Source organism: Macroventuria anomochaeta (genome assembly GCF_010093625.1).
Source record: "Macroventuria anomochaeta strain CBS 525.71 unplaced genomic scaffold BU25scaffold_28, whole genome shotgun sequence".
NCBI classification, from domain to species: Eukaryota; Fungi; Ascomycota; class Dothideomycetes; order Pleosporales; family Didymellaceae; genus Macroventuria; species Macroventuria anomochaeta.
The window spans coordinates 322,783-346,332 of record NW_022985389.1 but is presented as its reverse complement, the minus strand read 5'-3'; the positions used below and the strand labels follow the sequence as shown (position 1 = coordinate 346,332).

General features: G+C 53.5%; 9 protein-coding genes across 9 annotated transcripts; 4 read left to right on the top strand and 5 right to left on the bottom strand.

The window, feature by feature from the left end:
* Positions 1 to 1,266: 1,266 nt before the first annotated feature.
* On the bottom strand, positions 1,267 to 6,293 carry BU25DRAFT_441719 (glycoside hydrolase family 2 protein; the record flags this gene model as incomplete). Its single annotated transcript, XM_033709249.1, has 8 exons — positions 1,267 to 2,120; positions 2,174 to 2,527; positions 2,583 to 3,843; positions 3,899 to 4,051; positions 4,365 to 4,493; positions 5,064 to 5,247; positions 5,302 to 5,833; positions 5,889 to 6,293. 8 exons carry the CDS (start codon positions 6,291 to 6,293, stop codon positions 1,356 to 1,358), a joined length of 3,783 nt encoding a protein of 1,260 aa, XP_033559163.1. The 3' UTR covers positions 1,267 to 1,355.
* A 1,240-nt stretch (positions 6,294 to 7,533) lies between these two features.
* BU25DRAFT_129733 (Inositolphosphorylceramide-B hydroxylase) lies at positions 7,534 to 9,159 on the top strand. The gene is made up of 3 exons (XM_033700494.1): positions 7,534 to 8,244; positions 8,317 to 8,409; positions 8,457 to 9,159. Exons 1-3 carry the CDS (start codon positions 7,616 to 7,618, stop codon positions 8,857 to 8,859), a joined length of 1,125 nt encoding a protein of 374 aa, XP_033559162.1. The 5' UTR covers positions 7,534 to 7,615; the 3' UTR covers positions 8,860 to 9,159.
* Positions 9,160 to 9,200: 41 nt separating this feature from the next.
* Positions 9,201 to 11,460, top strand: BU25DRAFT_129727 (splicing factor, CC1-like protein). Its single transcript, XM_033700493.1, has 4 exons — positions 9,201 to 10,087; positions 10,138 to 10,455; positions 10,505 to 10,975; positions 11,025 to 11,460. Exons 1-4 carry the CDS (start codon positions 9,459 to 9,461, stop codon positions 11,293 to 11,295), a joined length of 1,689 nt encoding a protein of 562 aa, XP_033559161.1. The 5' UTR covers positions 9,201 to 9,458; the 3' UTR covers positions 11,296 to 11,460.
* Positions 11,461 to 12,489: 1,029 nt separating this feature from the next.
* On the top strand, positions 12,490 to 13,138 carry BU25DRAFT_346828 (uncharacterized protein; the record flags this gene model as incomplete). Its single annotated transcript, XM_033703120.1, has 2 exons — positions 12,490 to 12,573; positions 12,698 to 13,138. 2 exons carry the CDS (start codon positions 12,490 to 12,492, stop codon positions 13,136 to 13,138), a joined length of 525 nt encoding a protein of 174 aa, XP_033559160.1.
* A 671-nt stretch (positions 13,139 to 13,809) lies between these two features.
* BU25DRAFT_423722 (uncharacterized protein) lies at positions 13,810 to 15,062 on the top strand (the record flags this gene model as incomplete). Its single annotated transcript, XM_033708231.1, has 2 exons — positions 13,810 to 14,461; positions 14,509 to 15,062. The coding sequence occupies 2 exons, from the start codon at positions 13,810 to 13,812 to the stop codon at positions 15,060 to 15,062; spliced, it is 1,206 nt and encodes a 401-aa protein (XP_033559159.1).
* A 2,102-nt stretch (positions 15,063 to 17,164) lies between these two features.
* BU25DRAFT_347074 (uncharacterized protein) lies at positions 17,165 to 18,562 on the bottom strand (the record flags this gene model as incomplete). The annotated part of the gene is made up of 2 exons (XM_033703132.1): positions 17,165 to 17,373; positions 17,569 to 18,562. The coding sequence occupies 2 exons, from the start codon at positions 18,560 to 18,562 to the stop codon at positions 17,165 to 17,167; spliced, it is 1,203 nt and encodes a 400-aa protein (XP_033559158.1).
* Positions 18,563 to 19,171: 609 nt separating this feature from the next.
* On the bottom strand, positions 19,172 to 19,659 carry BU25DRAFT_129602 (uncharacterized protein). Its single transcript, XM_033700491.1, has one exon. It carries the CDS (start codon positions 19,569 to 19,571, stop codon positions 19,269 to 19,271), a length of 303 nt encoding a protein of 100 aa, XP_033559157.1. The 5' UTR covers positions 19,572 to 19,659; the 3' UTR covers positions 19,172 to 19,268.
* On the bottom strand, positions 19,508 to 20,911 carry BU25DRAFT_129649 (ubiquitinyl hydrolase). Its single transcript, XM_033700492.1, has 4 exons — positions 20,708 to 20,911; positions 20,321 to 20,656; positions 20,137 to 20,267; positions 19,508 to 20,088 (listed from the first exon to the last, which is right to left on the bottom strand). Exons 1-4 carry the CDS (start codon positions 20,741 to 20,743, stop codon positions 19,656 to 19,658), a joined length of 936 nt encoding a protein of 311 aa, XP_033559156.1. The 5' UTR covers positions 20,744 to 20,911; the 3' UTR covers positions 19,508 to 19,655.
* BU25DRAFT_129547 (arylsulfatase precursor) lies at positions 20,718 to 23,240 on the bottom strand. Its single transcript, XM_033700490.1, has 6 exons — positions 22,757 to 23,240; positions 22,594 to 22,698; positions 22,487 to 22,543; positions 22,136 to 22,440; positions 21,482 to 22,087; positions 20,718 to 21,416 (listed from the first exon to the last, which is right to left on the bottom strand). The coding sequence occupies exons 1-6, from the start codon at positions 23,043 to 23,045 to the stop codon at positions 21,081 to 21,083; spliced, it is 1,698 nt and encodes a 565-aa protein (XP_033559155.1). The 5' UTR covers positions 23,046 to 23,240; the 3' UTR covers positions 20,718 to 21,080.
* Positions 23,241 to 23,550: the final 310 nt, after the last annotated feature.

Here is a 23,550-nt window from a genome sequence, read left to right as displayed (position 1 = left end):
GTTCCAAAATGAAGGTTGGTAGGTGCGTTTTGCAGAGAGATTACCCGGGACCGAAGACCAGCGTAATGGTACTTATGCGAGGTTCAATATGAATGCCGCGGCCCAGGAACACAGGGTCGGGGTTGTTATATCAGAGGAACCGGTACGGGAGTGTAGTATATGCAGTCGATACAGCTGTATGGCATTCCGCCTTGGCTCCACAGTAGTATCGATAATCTGCAGAGTGCACGTTTTGCTTGCCGCTCATTTTCAGGTCAGCATTGCTCTGCAAGCCTTGATTAGCTTCCTCGTACAGCAAGATTTGCAGAAGACGTATACCATTCGCCCCCGCAATATGACATTTAGGATGCGGCAGGGAAGAGCATGCAGACTGTGGAGGCGGGTAGGCGGAACAGAAAGCGGAGGCCGAGCGAAATTGAGGGCAGCTTTTTCGAAGCTCGACGAGAGCGATTTGGCGCTTGAGGGCCGGCGCGGCGACTACTGCACGTCAAGAGTCGGGTCAAATCATGCTCCCGCAATTTTTGAGGTGCCAGCGATCAAATAGCGATGGCGAGAGGTCATGTAAGTTCGTCCTCATCTTGATACCTCGGGTAACGCGATCCCGGCTGCTTTCGATTCAGCTGCACCCCAACGCCTTCGAGCAGAGACCCGGTAAAACACTTTGCCAAAGTGAAAGTCGGCCAATGATCGCGGGTGGCTGGCGTCCTAGAGGGTGTGTGTAAAGCTGGGGTGCAGCAACGCGGAATTGTATGATTGGTGGAGTTGTACCAGTGCTCACTTGGGCAAGCTGTGAACATCTGGTCGCTAGTTCCTTTTGTCACATCACTTCGCGGCAAGTGGGACTAGGGCGCATCGAGACCACCCAACTACTTCGTAGAGAGCTTTTGCTAGCCAACGCATTGCACGGTGGAAATTGGTTGAGCAGCTTAGCGAACTCCAAGAAATACTTTCAAATCAAACTACCTTGACCAGGTATGCAGTCTATACTTGCCTCACATATGATCTTCATCAGATAACGCGGCCGCGGACGCGGGCACGCCGTTGTCGATGGGCGATGATGCAGGATCAACGTTGATGCACACGCACGGCCTTCACAAACTTGAAAACTTTCCTCTTTGGTGCCCAGGTGGGGTGCTCGCTGTGGCTCACTATAGCCACCGCCAAATATCTGCAACGCCCAGTGGATCTGATGCTTAGTGACCTGCTTCGTTCAGACGATAGTCGAACATTTCCTTCAATGAGATGCAAGCATGTAACGCTGTGGTTGAACCCCTCAAATCCTGTATGCATAGGCATTGCTGCTTTCGAATCTAGGTGCAGCACTTTCACATTGTATGCTCGACTGCAAGCTGAACTCAGTCCTTGCCCAGGTGTCTCCACTTCAAAGGTTTATCCTGTTTACCCAGCCCTCGCACTTTGATGACTTGTTCATCGCCAGGAACCACATCGATTGCACTGTCGTGAACAAGTACACCTGACCTCTCCTCAAAAACAAGGCCCTTTGTGGGCTTGTCAGCCTTCACCAAGATTGTGTTACCATGAGGAACGACCTCCAGGCCGCGGTCCCCGAAGTCGAGGTACTTCAGTGGCTGTGGCCAATCAACGTCTCTCGAAACGACCTCGCCATCGACCCATATGCGCGCTGCGAGCACGTGAGGCTCCTCGTTTACGTTATCGATTGTGCCTGACAACACATCTGTTGTGCCGTTCTGGACAAGGGTGATGTCCTTCTTAACAATCTTTTCCTTGATCTCCTTGCCGGTCTTGATACTGATGAACCTCAGCTCAACCGTTGCCTTCACCTGCTCCTGTTTCTGGCACGCAACCCACAGCTCGAAGTCGCTCTTCGACGGCACTCGTGCGTGCACAACGCTCCAATCGAAGTGTGCGCGCTTGACGGCGACAGCGATGGGGGCAAGAACACGGCGCATAGCATAGTATGCGGGCTTCTTGCGCTGAAAGTAGTCGACAATGGACCACGAGGTCACTGGCCAGCAGTCGTTAAGCTGCCATACAAGAGCACCTCCGCAGAAACGCTCCTGGCCCCACTGTCGCCTCCAGCCTCGGTAACCGAACATCAGAGCTTCAGCCTGAGATAGCTGGGTGAGGTGGATAAATGCCTATCGTTTGTCAATATGTGTGCTGATGAATGTACTCATCGTAAGTGGCTCACTTCAAGGTCTGTCTTGGTGCGGAAGTTCTCCACAAGGTACGTCGCGATTCTTCGCTCATGGCCGTCTGCTTTATTGTGGAAGTCCAACATGTGACTTTGAGGGAACAGCTGTGTAGGATCGGTGCAGTAGTATCTGATGGTGTCGATATGGGGGAATGCCTCCATTCCGAACTCGCTGTTGAATCGACCACCGAGCGTGTCGAAGATCTGGTACTTCTCCTGTGTACCGTGCCATACGTTCCATTGGTGCATATCTCCTACTGTGGTGTTCGAGGTCTTCAGTCCGTCACCCCATGGCGAACCTGGGTGGTATGGAATGTGCGGACTCTCGGCAGCGACAGCTTCAGGAAGGATCTGGTTGACAGCCAATTAGTGCTGAGATTTGGTGAGTTGAGTCACGAACATTTACCTTCTCGTAGATGTATCTGGCAGGGAAGTCGGTCTTGAGCCAGCTTTCAGGATCTTTGTCCTCGTAATTGTACGTCAATCCAAACGACTCCTGCACTTGGTAGTCCTCGTTGTTGCCAGCATAGATAATGAGGGAGGGATGGTGTCGTAGCCGCGCTACGTTGGAGATGCACTCCTCCTTGATCGACTTCAGGATCTCGGGGAAAGCAGGATAGTTGCCGCAGCCAAACATAAAATCCTGCCAGACCAGAATACCAAGCTCATCGCAGAGTTCGTAGAATATATCTTCTTCCCAGATGCCTCCACCCCAAACTCTGATCATGACTTGATATCCGTCCACCATCATCTCCAGCCACTTGCGGTATTTGTCTTCGGTAATCCTCGGTGTGAAGTTATCTGCTGGAATCCAGTCCGAGCCGCCACAGAACACATCGACACCGTTGATGCGGAAGAAGAACGTCTTTCCAATCTTATCAGGTTCCTGGACTAGCTCGCCCTTGCGGAAGCCGGTACGACGTGTTATCGAATGCACGTCCACTTCATCTGTCGATACTGTTGCTGTGACTTTATAGAGAGGCTGCTGGCCGTAGCCGTGAGGGTACCACAACTTCGGGTTGTTCACGTGAAAGTCGACCTTCGCCACGCCATCGCTAACGTTCGCAGTCTCTTTGAAGACCTGCTTATTGCCGTCTTGTACTTTGAAAGTCACACTCTTCGCCGAAGAGCCCTCGACGACCGCTGAGATTGTGCCCTGTACTGACTTTAAGCCGTCGTCTAGCTTGTAGTCGACCCGAACGTCCTCCACACGAGCTTGATACGTTTCGAGTCGAACTTCGCGCCACGGCCCGCAGGTGTTCAGGATTGGACCCCAATCCCAGCCCCAGTGGTACTGCGCTTTCCTGACTGCGAGTCGCGACATATCGCCATTGAAGCCTACCCATGTGTGCTCCGGATGTGCTTCACGAATCTTAATCGCTTCCAATCTTGCAGACTTGAAGTCGATCTCAAGGATGTTTTCCGCTTGCGGCTTGAGCTCCTTCGTAACGTCGACGCGGTGCGGGATGAACATGTTGTCGCTTTCGAGGATGACCTTGCCGTTAAGCTTGACAGTCGCAAATGTATCGAGGCCATCGAATGCCAGAAAATGAACGGTGCTATGTTTAGCTTCTTCGACCTTAGGAAGTGTGGCCTTGTATGTCCAGGCCTTGTCTGCGACCCATTCTGCCTTCAATTCATTGAAGCCCAAGAACGGATCCGGGATTCTAGATGCTGTGTGAGCTGTCGCTGTTTGATTTAGTTGATAGTGATTCTGCTTACTTTCCATGCTCAATCAGATCCAGGTGAACATTCGTGGGAACTGTCTTGACCGAAAGCCAGGCATCCTCAGCAGTGTCGTCTGCTTGCTTGAATGTCCAGCCATCTGACAGACGGTGAACAGTCAATGCTTGAGCTTTTGCCATGTTGTTTGAGCTTCAATTGTCTGTTGTAGTTTCAGTGAAGCTCATATAGCAGCTCATCCAGACGGTGAGCGGGGTAGATCAGTGGCAGGAGCGTCTTCTTACTATAATGTAAACAAAGGGTCTTCCGTCCGTATATTTTTGCCGGCATTCAGGCGGCACAGGCACGGTAGGAGCTCGGGCGAATTGACCGGGGCCATGTTGAGGTGTATGGAATTATTCGGTACCCTACGATATTAGAAAGGAGGTGTACGGAAGGTGCTCTCCGTATCCAGGATGGCTAGCGTGGTAAGGCAACCTCGGAGAAATAAGCCCCAAGCTCGTACTGATCAGCTGCTCGCATACCACGCGATGTTCCGGCGGACGGTGACACAATCATAACAGGAGCGGGGTTGGGGTCTCCGTGAGCGAGCTGGGTTGTTGAAACCGAATGCGTTGTGGGTAGAGGCTGAAGACTGATGGAGACATTTGCCGATTGAGCCGGCGCCCACGCCGCATGGGGAGCTAACGACACTCGTATTCTCGAGCTCTCCGCTCGATGCCCACAACATTGTCGCAGGAGTGCATTACCTGCATGTTCTCGATGTCGTTGAGGTACCCCGAACCGAAGTGGCGGGTCCTCCTTTCGGATATGGGAAGTAGTAGATCCGCGAGACATTCATCACGGTTCGGACGGTACCACGGCCGTTCCTAGGTGCGAACTCTGAAGCGCTGCATCGTCCAATTGCAACTGGTGAGAGACGTGCGAACTCAAGAGATAGTTGGAACAAACCTCGAAGAGCAGCGTATCCCTCGGAGTGCACGGGACCAAGATCCGTCAAGAGACTTTTGGCAAGACGAAAACATAGCAAGAATGTCGACAATGAGCAATCTACTATTCGTGGAGCATTAAAAGGGTATAGAACTATGCAAACACATGTACAACACCAAGATCTCCCAGGTTTCACTAACATGAGCGAAAGCGTCATCCTCGGAGAGACAGCCACCTGGAGAAGAGGCCTGTCGCTTCGTAGTCCCCTCTGAACATTTGCTGCCGTCTCTCCATCATCATTCTGGCCTTCTGGTGATCGACCTTCCCCTGCTGTGCAAGTTGTTGCATCTCGGCCATGCTTGTGTCCAGGATATTGGTCGAGCGTGCGCCTGGACAGAACACAACCTCAAAACCGGCGCCCGAGGGGATAATGAATGTCGAGGTCTGGTCATCGAACGCTGATATTGGTTAGCTATACTAGACATTCGGTTCAGGATGTGGGATGGATTCACCAAAACTGTAAGCGTCCGGACAAACTTCCTTGACGTTTTTCGAGTAATCGCCAGGTCGACACTTGCTGGCCGAGTTGTACTCTCCTGTGCAGCAGTCTTCAGGTTTGTTGTTCTTCGCACAGGCTGAGAAACAAGGATTGAAAGAAGGCCGCTGAATGTTGTCGTCGGGATATGGGTACACGCCATCGCCAGGCTTGTCGGGAGGTGACTGTTGTAGATCCCAGGGGCACCACCGAGAAATTTTGTCTTGGTCTACGTTACCTTCCCAAGGCAGAGGGTACGAAGTATTCGTCCTGAGGAAGTTCGGATACTCGGAATAGGGATCGTAACCTTGAGGTGCTAGGAGGCCGGAGGTGCCTTGACAAGAAGGATTTGTCAGATTCGGGGGGATATCGTCGAGTGTAACGTTCTCAAGAGGCTGGAGTACCATAGCTAAGGGGAGGTTGTAGCCGTCGACCAAGGAGATGTCATAGTAGGTGTGACCGTCTCCTGCATCCAGTGTGAACTCAGCGAGCGAGACAGGTACGTCACCCTACAGCGGAGTCAGTCCTCGAATCCCAAAAAAGTGCTTGTCGATGTAGACTTACACCCACTTGGCAATTCAGGATGCCATTGCAGTCGCCAGAGTAGCAGGCTCTCCCTCGTCCATTGGCAGGGCCACTTCCATCATCGTTGAAGCTGCAGTTTGTTCTGCCCCAAACTCGGCCTTGCCAATCTTCTGACACGGTCTGGTTCTTGGTCTCTCCAGGCGAAAGCTTGAAACCATTTGTCGCAGGTCCGTTCCCAGTCTGGGTCGAGATTCCCGGCCAGATATCTTCCGGGCAGTTGTTTGTGACCAGCAATGGGGTGATGTCCAACTTTCGTCGATTCAACCTGCGAGGTGCCTTGACGGCCATGTGATGGACACCATCTACAAGCGAGATATGGCTCAGAAAGAGAAGTGCGACGCATAGGTACTGGCTAACCCAGCCGGTTCTGGAAGAGGAGCGCATCGTGAAAGCAACTGCACAACGTGGGTACGTGTAGTCACAGCGAGATCTGTAGTTCGAGGGATGTTTGCGAGGTAGGAGATGCAAAGTTCCAGGCCAGCTGGGCGTCGTGAGGATATGTGATGATGTGAAGGATGCTGGGCGACCAGCGCGCGCAGGAAATCAAGGAACATGGCGACGGTGAGTCCTGGAGTCGATCACTGACATTGTGAGGAAGTTGGAGGCTGCATTCACAGTCGGTGACGCAAGAGGTTGTCCAGGTTGTCGCTGCCGAGCCAGGGTTAGCAAGGGACAACAAGGCTGGCACCAATCAACAACCCTAGCGGCAATGCATCTCAAACGGCTGTGCAGATAACGCCGATGTTTGGCCTGCCTGCACGATCGTTAAAAAACAAAAACCAGAGAGTTCAGACTGGTGCTTGAATAAACATATGATAAAACGAACACAAGTGCAAAAATGACACAAAAACATACAACAGCGGGTATTCGCTAGTGGTCACCCACCTAACTACTAATCCGCCGGTACGTTGCTTAAATAGGGCTGAGCGAACGGGAAGCCTTGTTTTCAACGTCCTGTGGTCGTATGTAAAAGATATGTAAAAAAACAAAATAAATATCCACAAATGATATGCCTTCAGTCAATCCGCAATGTCATTGTCCACAACGGACAGTTATCGCACAAGAGCATTGCATGGGCATAGACCATGCTCTGGCATGCTTCCCTAGTGCGCCGTCTGAAGGTTGTTACAGTCTGGTCAGTAATTGTAGTGGTAGCCCGGAGACTTGTTGGTAACATGAGTGCGTCCAAGGACACAGTAAGTTCAGAGCTGGAAAAGCCTCGAACAATTCAAGATTGGACACGAATATTGAAAATGCCAACGAATATGCCAACGTCATCTCTGTCAGAAGAGAATTCGTTACTCGTCGAGCAATTTGCCCTTTCTTCGCCAATGAAACGATAGCTCGGAAAACGGAAAGCGTAAAGTTCCAGGGTCCAGATGTCTCGCCACGCTGTGCTGATCTGCCCGACGCAACCGATCCGCTTAGCTCTCCTGACAATTATCGATACCCGTCGCTCTCCTTTGCGCAATCTTACTGTACTTTTCACCGCAGCACTTCTCCGCTGCTTTCCACTCCTCACGCTGCCTTTGCTACCGTAGGCATTGTATTCATTTGCGCCTTCCTTCCTCATCTGCGTCTTGCTTGTGTTTCGTGGCGACAGTTCTCCTAAAGCATCGATTTGCGCCCCGCAAATCGAGTCGATCTCACAGCAACCCACCCAACTCGCGATTTCGTGAGCTCCTAGGCTCCAATAATTCGACCGCATGTCTACAACCACCACCATGCCAGGCCGCAGCCTTCCGACGATTCCGACCGCCGATGTCCAGGCACACAACAACGAGAAGTCCTGCTATGTTACGATTGGCAGCAAGGTCTATGATGTGACAGACTTCCTCGACGGTCACCCAGGAGGCGGCGAGCTCATCCTCGAGTACGGCGGTAAGGATGTCACAGCTATCCTGAAAGACGAGATTTCCCACGCCCACTCAGACTCCGCCTACGAGATCCTGGATGAGTGCCTGATTGGCTTCGTAGCTAGCGAGGAGGTTATGGACGCTGTCACCAAGAGCAACAAGCCTTATGAGATTGTCCCTCTTCCCCCGTCAGAGGTGGGCAAGATCGAGCTTAAAGGCATGGAACAGAATCAGAAGCCCCTCTATGCTGCGACAGGCATGTCAACTGCTGAAGATCTGTCGCGCGAGACCGACCATAACCTCGATTACAAGCAGCACAAGTTCCTTGATCTTAACAAGCCATTGCTCATGCAAGTCTGGAATGGCGGCTTCGAGAAGGACTTTTACCTCGAGCAGGTACACCGACCGCGCCACTACAAGGGAGGAGATTCGGCTCCACTGTTCGGCAACTTTCTGGAGCCATTGAGCAAGACACCTTGGTGGGTCGTGCCAACACTTTGGTGGCCTGTGGTCGCAGGTGTGACCTACATCGCTGCTCAAGGTGACCTGAGTTATCCGGCTCTTGCAGGTTACTGGGTGTTTGGACTTGCCTTCTGGACAATCATCGAATACGTCCTGCACCGATGCTTGTTCCACCTTGACGAGTAAGTACATTCCAATCCTTCATCGTGTCCACTGCTAATTCATCCAGTTACCTTCCCAACAATCGCGCCGCTCTCACCTTGCATTTCCTCCTTCATGGCATCCACCACTACCTTCCCATGGACAAGTACAGGCTGGTCATGCCTCCCACGCTGTTCGCAGTGCTTGCGGCACCGTTCTGGAAGTTCGCACACACTGTATTCTTCCACAACTGGTATGCTGCGACAGCCGCGTACTGTGGCGGTGTTTTCGGTTACACACTCTACGACCTGACCCACTACTTCCTTCACCACCAGAAGCTTCCTCCTTGGTACCAGGAGCTCAAGAAGTACCACCTCAAGCACCACTTCGCCGACTACGAAAACGGCTTTGGCGTTACCAGTCGCTTCTGGGACTGGGTGTTCGGCACTGAGCTCGAGATGGGCCCACCGAAGGTCATCAAGACATCGTAGACGTAATGTCTGCTTAGAGTGGTTGGTGACATGATTGCATAGACAGCATTGGGTCGGCGTTGTGGTTTTGTAAGAATATACATGACGTGTTGGGCGATAAGTTCCTAGATTGGAGCTAGTTCTATTTCACGATCACATATACCTATTTTAATGTTAATGTGCGTATGAGCGCATGACGTTCGTTTCGCAAATGGCCGGCATTACTTCGATTTTTTTGATGAATGTGAATTGCACGTGTGAGCGCCTGCCTACTGGCTCGAGGCTCTTTCCAGGTTTTGCCGCCACTAGTGCGGACGGTCCAGACACCAACTCAAATACTTACCCAGCCTCTTCCCCTGCACTCCACCACCGACTGCAGGGTTTTGCGCGCATCAACAAGCACACTATACCTGGGACGAGACTCCATATGGTCAATTGTCGCCGAAAATCTTGCTTGGAATACTAGCTGCCTTCCGCACACGCTCAGTCCGCAATATAATATTTCAGCCTCAAGGCTTACCGAAACCACTTCGTACAACGCACTGCGCCTGCCCCGTGATTGCGCTCAGCACTACCGACCGACGCAACTTATCGAGAGCTAGGACTCAACCGACACCAGAATGACCTCAGGCGCTATGGATGTCGATGCACTCCTCGAGGAGGCTGCCCGCGATGTAGAGAAGACCCGCGAGGCACAAGCGAATGACGAGGCCCGTGACTCGGACGCCCGCAAGGACGACCGCCATGGCGACCGCCGTGACCGACACAGTGACCGTCGCGACCGCAGCAGAGATCGCGGTGACCGCCGAGGCGATAGGCGTAGGAGCCGCGACCGAGACCACCGCCGACGAGACGACAGCCGCCCCCGTTCGAGCAGAGGTGACGCTGATGACAGATACCGACGCAGCAGCTCGCGCGACCGATACCGCGGAGGACGAAGGGACCGAGGCGGTGACTACTACAGCGGTGGAGGACGCGCTCGCTCGCGCTCCCCCCGCGGTGACAAGCCACGCCGTGAGAGGGAAAGATCTGGCGATCGTCAGCGTGGTGGTGAGGAGCGCAAAGGAGGCCGCCGTGAGAAGACCGCTACTCCAGAAGCTACAGAAGACGATCGTGACAAGCGTACTATCTTCGTTCAGCAGATCTCCCAGCGTGCTGAGACACGCCATCTACGCTCCTTCTTCGAGGCTATTGGACCTGTCGTCGAAGCCCAAATTGTCAAAGATCGAGTCACTGGTCGCTCAAAGGGGTAAGTTGAATCTAGTCTGTATCATAGAATCATGCTGACAATTACTGTAGCGTTGGTTACGTTGAGTTCAAGGACGAAGAGTCCGTTCCTAAGGCTCTGGAGCTGACTGGACAGAAGCTGAAAGGTGTTCCTATCATTGCGCAGCTTACAGAAGCCGAGAAGAACCGCGCAGCTCGACCATCTGAGGGAGGTGCTGCACCAGGCGCCAACGGTGCTCCGTTCCACCGTCTCTACGTTGGCAACATCCATTTCAGTGTTACCGAGAAGGATTTACAGGAGATTTTCGAGCCCTATGGTGAGCTTGAGCAGGTCATCCTCCAGCGGGATGAGATGAACCCCGGTCGATCGAAGGGTTACGGTTTCGTTCAGTAAAACTCTCACTCTAAACACGTACTACCAAAAGCTAACATTAACCAGGTTTGTTGACCCCAATAATGCTAAAGATGCATTAGCAGAGATGAACGGCTTCGAGCTCGCTGGCCGCCAAATTCGAGTTGGTCTCGGTAACGACAAGTTCACGCCGGAATCAACAGCTACTCTGTTGCGTACCTTCAACCAGCAGGCGCAGAGCTACCAGGGTTCTGCATTTAGCGGCGCTGGTGGCCGTGGCGCCTATGCTGGAGGCTCTGGTGGTGTCTTCGATCGCACCCACAGCAAGGATGACCGAGGCGTTAGCGGCGCCTCTGCTCTTGATGATACCGACGTTGCTGGAGTCAACTTCAAGACCTACGATCGTTCCAAGCTAATGGACGCGCTAGCTCGTCGTGACCCAGCAGAACCCGCGAAACAGGGTGCTGCACCTGTTGTCAGCAAGCCCCGTGCTCCAGTTGTTGACAAGCCCATGGCTTCGAAGTGCATCAAGATCGAGAACGCTTTCGATGCTGACGAGTAAGTATCTCTATCCGTGGTTGTGAAACATAAGCTGACATGAAATCAGGGAACAGAGGAACTGGGGAAATAACTGGGTCAAGGACCTCGAAAACGAAGTCAAGGTCGAGTGCGACAAGAAGTACGGCAAAGTCGTCCATATCGCCGTTGACCCGAACACCGAAGGTGACATCTACGTCAAGTTCGACTCAGTCTCTGGTGGTGAGAAAGCTCTTCAAGGTCTTAACGGTCGCAGTTTTAACCACCGCACGATCATGGCCTCATACGTTGTCGACAAGATCTACAATTCCCTCTGGGGTGCCGCCGCAAGCAGATTCTAGGCGAAGCGAATCAGACCCGAACGGTACGTTGTCTTTATTCAGATTGCTTTCGCATGACGAATATTGGTTGGCGTTACATTTTCTTCATTCTCGGAAGCGTTGGACTTGGATTGAGTAGCATGAACTGGGGCGATACTTTACTTGGTGTACAGGTCCGCACAATCCGACGGAAGCCTTCGATACTGAAGATATTGTATGTCTTGGAGGAGAAGCTCATGACTACAACGATGATGGAAGAGTCGCTTAACACGTTCTGTGAGTGAGCAAAGCTTGCTCAACATCCACTGAACGCACCCTCTAGATCGACACGAAGAGCTCATGAACTGCCAATGGCGACAGAGCTACTAATAATAGTACATAGGGTCAGCGTGTCGTTTGCATGCGCAATATTTCTACAGTTACAGAATGATAATGCCCCCGCAGCCATACCGTGTCGATGTCGTTGGACTATGTCTCGGAGCTGGTTGTTTTGTGTGGTATCTTTGCAGTATCCATGGTTTGACCTTTTCCATTACTGGCCATCATCCCTGACTACGTGACAGGTTTTGATTGAATTAATTGTCGATGCACAGCTCCACATGCTGTCGTAGCGGGCTTGTCCATTGCAAATCCACCACCAACCGAACACCGACTATCCTCTTCAGTAACACGCGCTAATTCGAACACAGCGATGCGCGTTTCTGCGCCTTGACCAGCGTCGTATTATACTCTAGTTCAGTGATCTGATTATCCTGCATCGAAGCACGTCCGATATGACGACAACAGTCTTACATCCATAAGATCAACGAATGCCAGCGCAGAGAACTTTGAGCCGGTTCAAAGCTGTAAAAAGCCTTATTGACTGTATATGCACCATCAATGCCAAGAGTCACGTGGTTCGAGCTATCACTCACTGCATCGCGCCCTTTCTGCGAACATGCAAGGACTCTCGTAATAGCGTGATATCACGTGACTGATCGACGAGGTACCTGAATGACGTTCAGCCCCTCCAATGCGCTCATAGTAGCTTCATTGCGGTTTTCGGTGGTGACGTCTGACCGATGTCAAGGTACATGACGCCGTAATATAACCTTCGGTAGAGCTACCATAGCTTTCTCAAACAACACAACTTTTTCAACACACAAACAGTTTGTACAAGTCAATTGCACCTTCTCATCTCTTCCTATCACATACATCGAGTCAACCGTCTCCAAAATGTCTCAGAACGCCGATGCCGTTGCCAACCAGGGCGAATTCGCAGGCCATGTCAAGCCCAGCGAGCCTCTCTTGACAGGTGGAGTAAGTCAAAATATCCTTGAGTTCTGCAACAGCCTAGGAAACGCTCCTATTCTACAGTTGTTTTGCAAGCTAATTGGCTGCCAAAAAACTCATGTTTCCTGAGCACAAGCTAACATCCTCACAGCACCAGATCGGAAAGAAGGTCTCAGAAGCCGATCACGCACCTGAGTTCCACGCCCAAACTCTTCCTGCTGGCTCAGCCCCAAAGGCCGACACATACACCCCCAATCCCGACATCAACAACCAGAAGACCTTCACCAGCGCCTCGTCAACACTGGTCGGTGCCGACTCAGGTTCCGTACACACCGGTCTCGGACACCCCGGCCAGGGTCAGTCGAGCTCTGAGCTCCGCGACAACTCGACCCAAAGTGGTGGCAGCGGTGGTCTTGCTGGATTGAAGGAGAACCACGGCCAGGGCAACATTGCGGATCTGAAGGACGACCCGACACATGCTAAGCAGAGGAACTTGACCCAGGATGCGGCTGGTACACGGGGTAACACTGGTGGTCTTCCGGCGCAGGAGAAGGAGCCGGAGTCTGCTGCGCAGGTCAACACTGATAGGTAGACTATCTAATTGTGTTCTGCGGCTCTGTCACTGCGACAAGCTTGCTAGCATCATGTCATGAATGAAAAAATTATGTAAAACTCAGCTCATATTCTTCCTGTTGCGTGAGTTTATTCTTTAGTGATGTGACTGTGCAAATTACATGTATCTCGTGTCTCTGATGTGGTAGCAACGAGTTTGTGTAACGTAGTCGCGAATGACGTCAAAGTGCACTAGCATGTATTCCCCATGCTTCAAACATGCGTGTCACTTCTTCCACCACCAACCTTAAATCAAGACAACACGAGACTCACGTAGCGATATCTCTATCATGGATTCCTGTTATGTTCACAAACACAATGCTGCTCGGTTGTCCATATAATTTCTGGAGGTCCAAGGCCAAGTATCAGTTTCAGTCCCCTTCACCTCTCAAGTTCGTCATTCTCTACATACTTTCTTGCTTGTCCATGAACGCGACTCAAATTCACTGCAAATGGTGCATCCTCGCAAGTTCGACGCGTCGGGCGCGTCGCACGCGTTTGTTTGTGCTCAAGAGTTGGACGTTCAAGGCGCGTATTTTGGCTACGAACGCGCCATCCACATGTGCCAGTGGCCATCCTTTCACTTCCGCCTTGCTGTACCTGAAAGTACACAGAATTTTACGGAAAGCTTGGCATAGTTGGTAGTTAGCCATGTCGTCGTGCGCTTCTCTCCCACGGCGCCCCGTCGACAACATTGCGACGCCCACGCGCAGCGACAGCCACTCCAGATTGTTCCATGGTTTCCCGGCTCTGTCACCAGCTCTTTATCCTGCTTTCACTTCTTCATATCCAAAGTCTGATTCACGTATTCTCAACATGCCGTCGCGAGTTTTCGCAGCTCCGCCGCGCCAGGTCGAAGAGCTCACAGCTCTATTGACACATCGAGACAAGGAGAACTTTGCATCGCCAATCTTAGCCGAAGGTGAATGCAGTTTTGAGCTGGCGCTCGACTTTCAGGGTCGCAAGCACGTTTATCCTGAGGCTAGTGTTGAGGTGTATACATTTGGATTGCAAGAGGATGTGTCCAGCTCACACCCAAGTTTCCCAATGCCAGGCCTAGCAAGTGCCAACACGCTCCGCAACTACCTCCATGAATACCTGCAACCCCACCAGATCATCGACGAATATGGCGACGAGTGCGATTTATCTGGCGTTTCAAACGATCACCTTGCCGTGTTGCAGGCCAAGATGTGGACTAAGGTCTCCAACAGTCGCTGCCCAACAATGACAACATCCCAGCGTCCATCTAGACTGCAAGTTCTCGTGGCGGAACATGTTGCAAAGATCTCACAGCTTCTAGAAGGTATATCAACCTAGTCCCACTTCAACACCTCGCCTAACGCAACGTAGAAAAGCACCTTTTCGTTCTGAGCAATACCGCGCACGACACCTGCACCTACCTTAAAGATCTTCAAGTTATTCCAATGCACACATGCCAATCACAAATTGTCAGACTCGAACCTCTTGTTCATTGGGGTACGGTCACGCCCACCGTTGGGTCTCAGTCCATACTCGCTTTCCGCCGCGATGGTGAACTTATGCAGCAGCCTGAGTACTGGCAGCTCGTCAGGCATTTGGTTGATACGGAAGCGCCGACCTATTGCGTCGATTGCTTGGAGTACCTGTGGAGGAAGCGCGCTGAAGCTCGAGATACTATGAGGCAGCTCCAAGGTGCTCTTCCGCGACCTCAGTTACGCAGCTCGGAAGAGCCAGCTCCAGTACAGATCATGCGGCCATTCAAGAACCCTAGAGTCACATTATTCGATGTCAGTGCATTGATTGGTAGCGGGACCTTGGGCGCAGCAGCATACCAAAGCAAGCCGGCCGACGGTGAGCTGCATGAGGATTTTGGCAAAGTCAGTCAAGACGCTCCCACATTACGAAAAACAGACGAAACAGGCTGAAAGAAGCGCAGGCACTACCCCAAATTGATGGCGCTTCGGATCGTCCGCAGGAGGCTCAAATCCATCACTTACCCAGCAACGGTCATGGCAAGGACACAATATGGATAAGCTCTGACAGTGATGAGGTCACCGAAAAGCACTGTGAGCGCACGAAACCATTGCCGCGTACGGATTATTTTACTCTGACTCTACGTTCTGCGTCAGTTACACCTGAGAGTTCTGATGGACACTTTACTCCTTCCGCGCCTGCAGACCTATCGAGAGCATCGCCTTCGACTGCAACAAAGATTTACATCGCCACTAAGAAGAAGCCACAAAAGAAAGGTGCAGTGACTAGGAATAAGTGCGGCTCTCGTGTCGTAGACCTGACAACCCCCCCACCTGTTAATGTTAAGGAGCGTAAGTTTGGTCGCGAACTCGACACCAACACTGCAGTCCCTCTCGTACAAGTAAGGAGGTCACCACAAAAACACAAGATGGGAGTTTCGATGTCACAGGAGAACCTATCTCTGGCTCCAGTACGGCCCATAAAGCGTTTAAAGTCACTCAAGAAGAAAAAGGACTCGACAAAGCAGACAAAAAAACGGAAGATTGCTCCTATAGGTACACAATCTGTTGGGCAGAAGAAGGCGCGTACCATAGCCCCCAAAGAGCCCAAACTCTCACAACCCAAGGCCCAGATCAGCTCCACTACCGGACTTCGACGTTCACCGGAGCCAGAACCCACGATCCGACCTCCCTCTCCCCCCAAGCTTACTGTACACTTCGCAAAGCGACCAACCAAGATGGATGTGTCAGACAGTGTCACAACCTTAAGCTACGAATCCTTCCAGAACATGCGTCCAGCATCCACTTCGAAGATCTGCTGGTGCGACAAGCCTGCTTCGCATGGTATCCTCAAGAAGGGCGAGCAACCTCAGATCGCGCAGTGCACAAATCTCGACTGTCGGTTCAGATGGTACCACTACGCTTGCTTGAACCAGTCAGATAAGGGAAAGGCTCGTTGGGGCACTCTGGTGTGTCAGCACTGCCTTAACGAGCAGGAGTTTGCTGAGCAGGACACGAGGAATGGCTGGAGTATGGCGCAGCAGATGGACTTCAAGTTGGAATGGACGAAGGCGGATATCGAGGCCGCGATGTCGGGTCTGGAGGGATGCGTGCACGTGGCCCATCCATATGGGCTGGGTGTTGAGATTGGTCTGGGACCTGCGTACAAGACTGAGACTCTGGCTGAGGGTACGTTCAGTGGGCTAGGAAGGGCGGGATACGCACAGTCGCATCCTTGCATGCTCGAAGAGGCGTACACCAACTCCGAGGCCTACGCTGGACTTGGGGCTGAGCTTGCTTAGAGAAGAGGCCGATGGTAACGAGTGGTGGTACGAGACGCGCGACGACTACGGCGACGACGAGGAGATGTTCGACGTCGAGACGGAGGAAGAGCTGTAAGGGAACGGCGACATGGATACAGCATCCAGTTGCCATCTCTGTCACGCTACCGTCCACGAGATGCATTTTGTACATTCCCTGTTCCCGTAGAAAACTCCGGTGCCAGTGGGCGCCTCAGCAGTAAACGAGCACATTGTCCGGAGCGCGATCAAGCGACGCGTTGTCGTTCTCAATCCTTGTCTGAAAAGACGCGGTCGTGTCCGCTGCCTTGACCAAGTGTGTTCGCTCCACTTCACTACGATCGGGGTGCTTGAGCCGGAAGCGCACGAATCACGAAAAGACGAATGTGCAGCACATCATGGCTGAGTGGCTGGCTGGCGAGGCGCGGAAGGTATTGCGGATGATGCGGCATGGACACGAAGAGGGGGGAGGAGTGGTGGCTGGAGTCTAGGGCTCGCGTTTACACTTGGTGGTGCAAGCGTACGTCCTACAAGCTGTCGAGCGCGGATCATGACTGGCGTAGAGTTGCGATAACAGGGAGCAGCTCGAAACAGTGCACTAGATCAGACAGCAGCAAGCTTTCCTGGGTATACATCCTCTGTCCCGGCGTTCACAGCCTTGCTCTATGGCTGGCTCGTACCACGCTCTACACTCGTCGCTCTCCCGCTCTCCCGCTCTCCCGCTCTCTCCCACTCACTGCTTCTCCTCTCTCAAACTCACCCCTGCACACCCTCAAACCCACTAATCTCCACACATATATCCGCACCATGCAGTCGCCTAAACCTCGTCCGCGCATCCCCATTGCGATCCACAGTCAATTCCTCCGGGTACATCCTGACCAGCCTGCTCACTTCGGGCTTCGGAACACGCATGATACACACGATCTTGACGTCTGGAACCTCGCGCTTCCTCCCGGCTTGCGGGTCTCTGCCACTGTCTCGCTCGTTCCGACGATCACGCTCGCGCTCTCGTTCTCGCTCCTCGCGATGGCCTAGCCCGTTGCGCGAAGCCAATTCTCGTTCCTCGCGACGGCGTTCGCGGTGGCCGCCGGCGCTAGCAGGATGCGTGGGTTGGTGGTGTGCGAGGTGGTGGTCGTGGTCTTGCAGTGTCTCGCGCAGACTGAGGCAGAGTGATTCGATGCCCAGTTCACGCTCAAACCGCAGGAACGTAGTAAGAATGTTGTGGCTCGGCTGCCCATGCGCCGCAGCAGAGGCCGGAGGCTGCGGATGATGGTGCGGCACTGCACCGGCAGCGAAAGTAGCAAAGGTAGCGAAAGGCATTGCTGGCGGCGGAGGAGGCGGAGGAGGCGGCGGAGGGACATGGTGCTGCGCTCCGTTCGCATCTCCCGCCGCGCCTTGATTCGCATTCGGAGCAGGGTGATGCTGGCCCGCATGCGCGCCCGTAGGCACGATGACCGGCGGCCCCGTGACGCCCACGGCGTGGTTGAGATGCTGCACCTGCTGCTGCAGCGCCGCCACCTGCTGGCCCAGCGCGTTCTGCACGGCGTGGACATGCACCGCCATAGCCGGTGGAAGCGCGCCTACGCCACCAAACCCTTGTGGACCGCCGCCCAGGCCTTGGACACCTAGCTGCCCGAGTAGACGCGGTGCGCCTGCCCCCCCACAGCGCATGAATACCCACAGATTCTTCAGTTTAGGCAGATCAGCTCTCAGGCTGCGGTCCGCGCTCTTGCTCCCTAGATACGTCGTCCAGAGGCGCAGGTCCTTTTCGCGGATGCGGAAGTACACACTGTTCATACTCTCAGCATGTCGAGACGCTACCACGCGGAATATGTTGCAGTCACTCGGATGCGTGAAGAGGAACTTGTTCCCTGTGTACAGCACCGGCGCGGCCTCGGCGTAGACTTGCTTGTTCGTTTGCAGCAGCTTCACGCCGACGTTGTGCTTCATCGGCGCGGGGCCGGGCCACCAGAACGGGTAGGGCGAGGTGAGGGCGAACGTGTAGATGCGGTCGCGCAGCTCACGGGGGAGGGAGAGCAGCAGCGAGAAGGAGGGGTCGGAGGCGGGTGCTTGTGTGGAGGGAGCGCTCTGCGTTAGCGAAGGCTGGCGAGGGCGGGCGGGCGTGAGGGGGAGGTTCGCGGGCGCGTCGAGCATGGTGGTGTCGGACGAGTCGCTGCTGGCTGACGAGGAGCGCGAGCGCGGTGTCGACGTGCGTGAGGCCATGCTGGGTGCTGGAGTGCGGGGCAGCCTTGTGGAGTCGTAGGGGCGCGGTTGCGCAAGCGAGGGGTGGTGATGGTTGATCGACTGACTGACTGACTGACTGACTGATTGATTGACTGATTGGTGTAACGTCCTATGTGAGTCTGAGAGTCTGAGAGTCCGAGAGTCCGAGAGTCTGAGAGTCTGAGAGTCTGAGAGTCTGGCCGGTGGGGATGCTTTGGTTGGTTGGTTTAACGTCCTCTCTATGGAAGACGAAATTGACTGATTTGATGTCGGGATGCTTTGTTTGCTGCGCGTCGCCCGATGTTTGTGAGCGGGGGGAACGTCCGCGGTGAGGTTTGTGAGTGGCTTGGAGCGACTGCTTGTGCTGCCCTCTCCTCAGCTGTACGGGAACAGGCAGTGATCAGGTGTTCAGCTGTCATCTCATCGTTGATGGGGCGAACCATCTCCTCGGGTTACGTCCGTGCTTGGCCTGTAGCCGATCGTGAATGAACCCTGCAAGAACCGCGCACGTCACACATGCAGATGAACACACGCCAGTAGAGAATAAGATGCTTGGATCCCTGAAAGAACAAGGCCCGCAATCGCTCACTGGGCCCAGTTCACAGCGCAACACGCACCTCGGTAGGGCTACGAAGCATCAACTCGATGAACACGAACAGGTGGGGCACCGGAGTCGAGCACTTGACCATGTGGCATATGGCCATTGCGCCCTGAACAAGTCTTCCTGACGACCGTGGCACATGGCCGTTACGCCCTGGACAAGTCTTCCTGACGATGGTAATGTTTGCGAAGCTAGAGTCACCAACGTTGGGCACTGAACCTCCCGCACGCGTTCAAACGCTTGGAGTCTGACCGGCAGCAATAGCTGACATGGGCGAAACGGACTGACAGGGCTGTCGCATGCAGTCAACGAAATCGGCAGAGTTCCCGCGCGGCGCATATCTTCAGGTGAACCGGGGGGTGGTGTGCATGCATGCTTCCATTACGGCCTCCTCGCCTCGTCTCTCCAGACGACCTGATCATCCTATTCCATAGCCGTGCCCTGCTTCCTCGCCTTCTCCCTCCTCTCCACCGTCTGCTTCTTAGCATCCTCGACCCACTTCTCGTACGCGCCATCACCCTGCTCCAACTTCGCCTTGACCACACCCTTCAACAGCTCGCCCACAAAGCCCACAAAGTTGTGCCGCCGTAACGAGTTCTCCCACAGCCACTTTGCGCGCTGCTCCTCCTGCTCCTCTAGCCCGTCCTCGTCGCCAAACTCTCTCGCCCGTATACGTAGGTCCCGCACGCATGCCATGAGGTTGAAGCGGATTTCGTTGGCGGGGTAGCGGTCGATGCGCCGTTGCAGGACGGGGATGATCTTGGAGGGGAACTCTTGGCTTGTGCACGGGCCGTGGGAGATGGGCGCGGGCTGGAGGCCGTCGAGTTCGTAGAGTTTGTCGTTTATGGACGAGTAGCTGTGTGGTGTTAGCGCATGCTGGCCGCCAAGTGGTCCCTATACGCACGCAATGAAGTGGTAGACATCGTCGTCCTCTGTCGCCGTGCGTTGTGTCTCGTCGATGAAGGGCGAGGATCTGGCGAACGAGTTGTGTGTTTCGCGGATCAGATCGGAGTTCGACAGTGTCTCTCCGCGCAGCTGGGTCCCATGTTAGCCACCCAAGTTCGAGGCGCATACACAGCTCCACGCACCTCGGGCGGAAATTCGCCCGCGAATTCCTTGAACTCTTTCAGGTCCTTGCCGATGTCGATTTCGCCCTCCTTGTTCAGCAGCACCGAGATCAGCGCTTGTGTGCCGCATGCATTCTGGATCGTCTGCGCCGCGAAGAAGAGGCTGTTTGCCGCCTCGTGGTCGAAGGTGCCGTCCTTTGGTACCTCTGTTGGTTTCTCGCCTGTGGGGTACTTGAAGAGGAAGATGACGCCGTAGACGTCGCCGAGTGATCTCAGGTCGTTGGCGTCGAGTGTCAGGAGCTCCGCGAACTGTGTATCCTTAACGCCGAGCTTCTCGATGAGGTATGTAAAAACACCCTGAATGGCGTTAGCTGCCGCAAGGAGGGTTCGGCTCACACCGCGTCATACCGCATCGGACTCGATCGTGTTCCAGCCTCCAGACATGGTTGCGCGTGCGTTGTTCACGGTTGTCGTGGGCGCGGCGACTCGTGCTTGGCCGTTTACCTCACCGATGCGAGGATGCGAGGATGCGAGGCGCTAAGTGCGGGCCGCGATTAGTCAGTTCCGACAGTGAATTCCGATGCGGAAGCGGGGGGGCTTGAGACATCGTGACCACGGTTGCCAATCTTCGTGTACCGACGTGATGGGAGCCGCGGTTGCCATGTACCTGGAACAACTAGTGATCATCGCATAGACAGCATTTATATTGACAACTGTATCTGGATCACCAGATCCCTTTCTATACAGCAGATTGGTATTCTCACACCACCGTTGCGCTCATCTAAGTGTGATAACTCCACTCGTCCCACTCCTCCCTCCACTGCACCGGCTCCAGTGCCCCCTCCGCACTCAACACCTGCCCCAACGCACACTCCGAAAACGTAACCGGCTGCTGATGCTTTTCATAAAACGCATCAAACTTCTTGTCCATCGCGTCCTTCAGATTCTTCACATCTCCCTTGGGGTGCAGCTTTTCCCACGGTCTAGTGCAAGTACGGCCCTTGCAGCGCTTCAGCGTGAGGAGCAGGCCGTTAAGGCGAGAGGAGAGAGAGGCGATGGGCCAGGAGTTGACGGTGGAGTTTGTGTTGTGCAGGTTGGTGAGTTGGTAAGGGTCGTTCTGTGGTGGTCAGGTCAATCAACCATCTTGTCGAGGCTTGAGCAATTAGAAAGAGGAAGACTTACCACCATGTCGTACAGCTCGAGCTCGTTCGTACACCACACGGCGTAGGCAAGGTCGTAGCCCTCACCAATGACTCTGACATGTTTGTACGTGTTATTCGGGAAGTATGACTGTCCGAAGAAGGTGTTACCCTCAACGAGGTATTCGCCCCAGAACTCGATGTTCACATGCTCGCTCTTTTCGTTCTTGGCCAGCAGCTCTTTTGTCACGGGAATAGGCTCGCCGTCGAAATCTTCCCTGAGCGGGATGCCCGCGAGCGAGAAAAGCGTGGGCACAATGTCAGTGTGTGACGATGGAATGGTCTGTACGGCGCCCTTTGGTACACCGGGACCGCGAATAAAGAACGGGATGTTGACATCTTCCTCGATGTTACAGCTCTTTCCTGGAGGCAGACGGTGCTGGCCGATGTGGTAGCCATTGTCAGTCGTGTAGATCAGGTACGTGTTGTTGAGTACTGTTGGGTTGGCGGACAAGCGTTCGATGATAGAGTCAATCAGCTCATCAACAGACTGCAGGGATTGAAGGCGCTTGCGGTACCAGTCGTCGTTATAGTCAATCTCAGTCTGGTTCAATTGACGAATCGTTTTGAAGTATGATGCTGTACCCGTCTATAGCCCACATTAGTATGGTGTTGTACATTCAGGTGTTGAACATACCGTGTTGGGGTTGAAGTTGGGTGTACGTGGGACAGTAACATTGGGGAACAGATGCTCATGCCTCTTTGCCGGGACGGGTGCGTTGAATTTCGCATCTCCACCAGTGATTGTTTCCGAATGAGGGGCGATAGGCGCCACACCAAGGAAGAATGGTCGGTCGGAAGCCTTGATAGCATCATCGAGAAAGCCGACAGCAGCGGCTGAGATCAGATCCGTCGAGTATTCGCCAGGGTAGTTCTTGGCTGGGTCGTGATTCCGTGACATGGTCGCATTGTAGAAGATGTAGGTGCCGGGGTCGATCAAGACTGATACGTCAGAGAAAGGCAGGCATTGATGATTCGCAAAACTCACAGTCCGACCCATTCCAGCCATTGATGCGCGGATTGTTGTAGGTGCTAAGCGAGTGACCTAGCACCAGTGAGCAACGCCCCAGTCCCGAGACACGATGTTTCACATACCGTTCATCATCTTACCAGTGTAGTACGTGTTGTACCCAGCGTTCTGCAGCCAGACTGGCAGATAGTCATCGTTGAAGCCCTCCTCGATGAACCTTGGGTATCCACCTGACGAATGTTAGACCTTCGATGTTACGAAGTTTCTGCTGATGTAGTTCTGGCGTACCGTAAGGAGCAGAGACATCCGTGACGTTGGTGTTGTGCGCAGCCTTTCCGGTCAACAAAGACACGCGAGATGGACAGCATAAAGCAACTGTGCAGAAGTGCTTCTTGAACCAGGTTCCTTCTTGCGCGAAATGCTTCTGAACAGACTGCTGATAATCAATTGAGTTCAAATGCAAGTCCTGGTCATCTGTCATAATAAAGATGAAGTTCGGCTTCGTGACATTCTGGACGGAGCCAACGACAGCGGCTGCACCCGCTGAAGCGAGCAACAGCGTCTGACTGAGGGTCATCTTGAAACTTCGAAGGATTGAATACGAATTGATGACTTGGCAACGGGCACTACGATGTTTTATACTTCATTCTTTCTAACTTTTCGACTTTGCTTGCGATCTTGTGGACGTCAACAGCCGGACCCCGCTTTTATTACGCGAGCGTGGATTTCTATTGCGTGCTCCGAAAATGCAGCTAGTTGACATCGACGGTGGAATGAAAAGACGGGATTGATATAACTTTGTGGAGTCTCAAGTACCGAAAAAACGGAAAATGGACGTGAAGGAGAGAAATCGTACCGCGTTTTACAGCTGCCAAACACGTAACAATAGCGATCAAGGCGCTAGACCCCGCAGCCAAATGCAGCCGTTCCGTCCAGTCGATTTGTTTCGGTTTCAAAGGAACTTACCATGGACATCTTGTTAGACCTCAGAAAGTCGCTCTTCGACAGCTTTAGAAGTGAGGTTTTCGTAGCTCTGAGCAGATTTTCTAGTTATCGGCATGTGGAGCGAGTTTGCTGCGAAA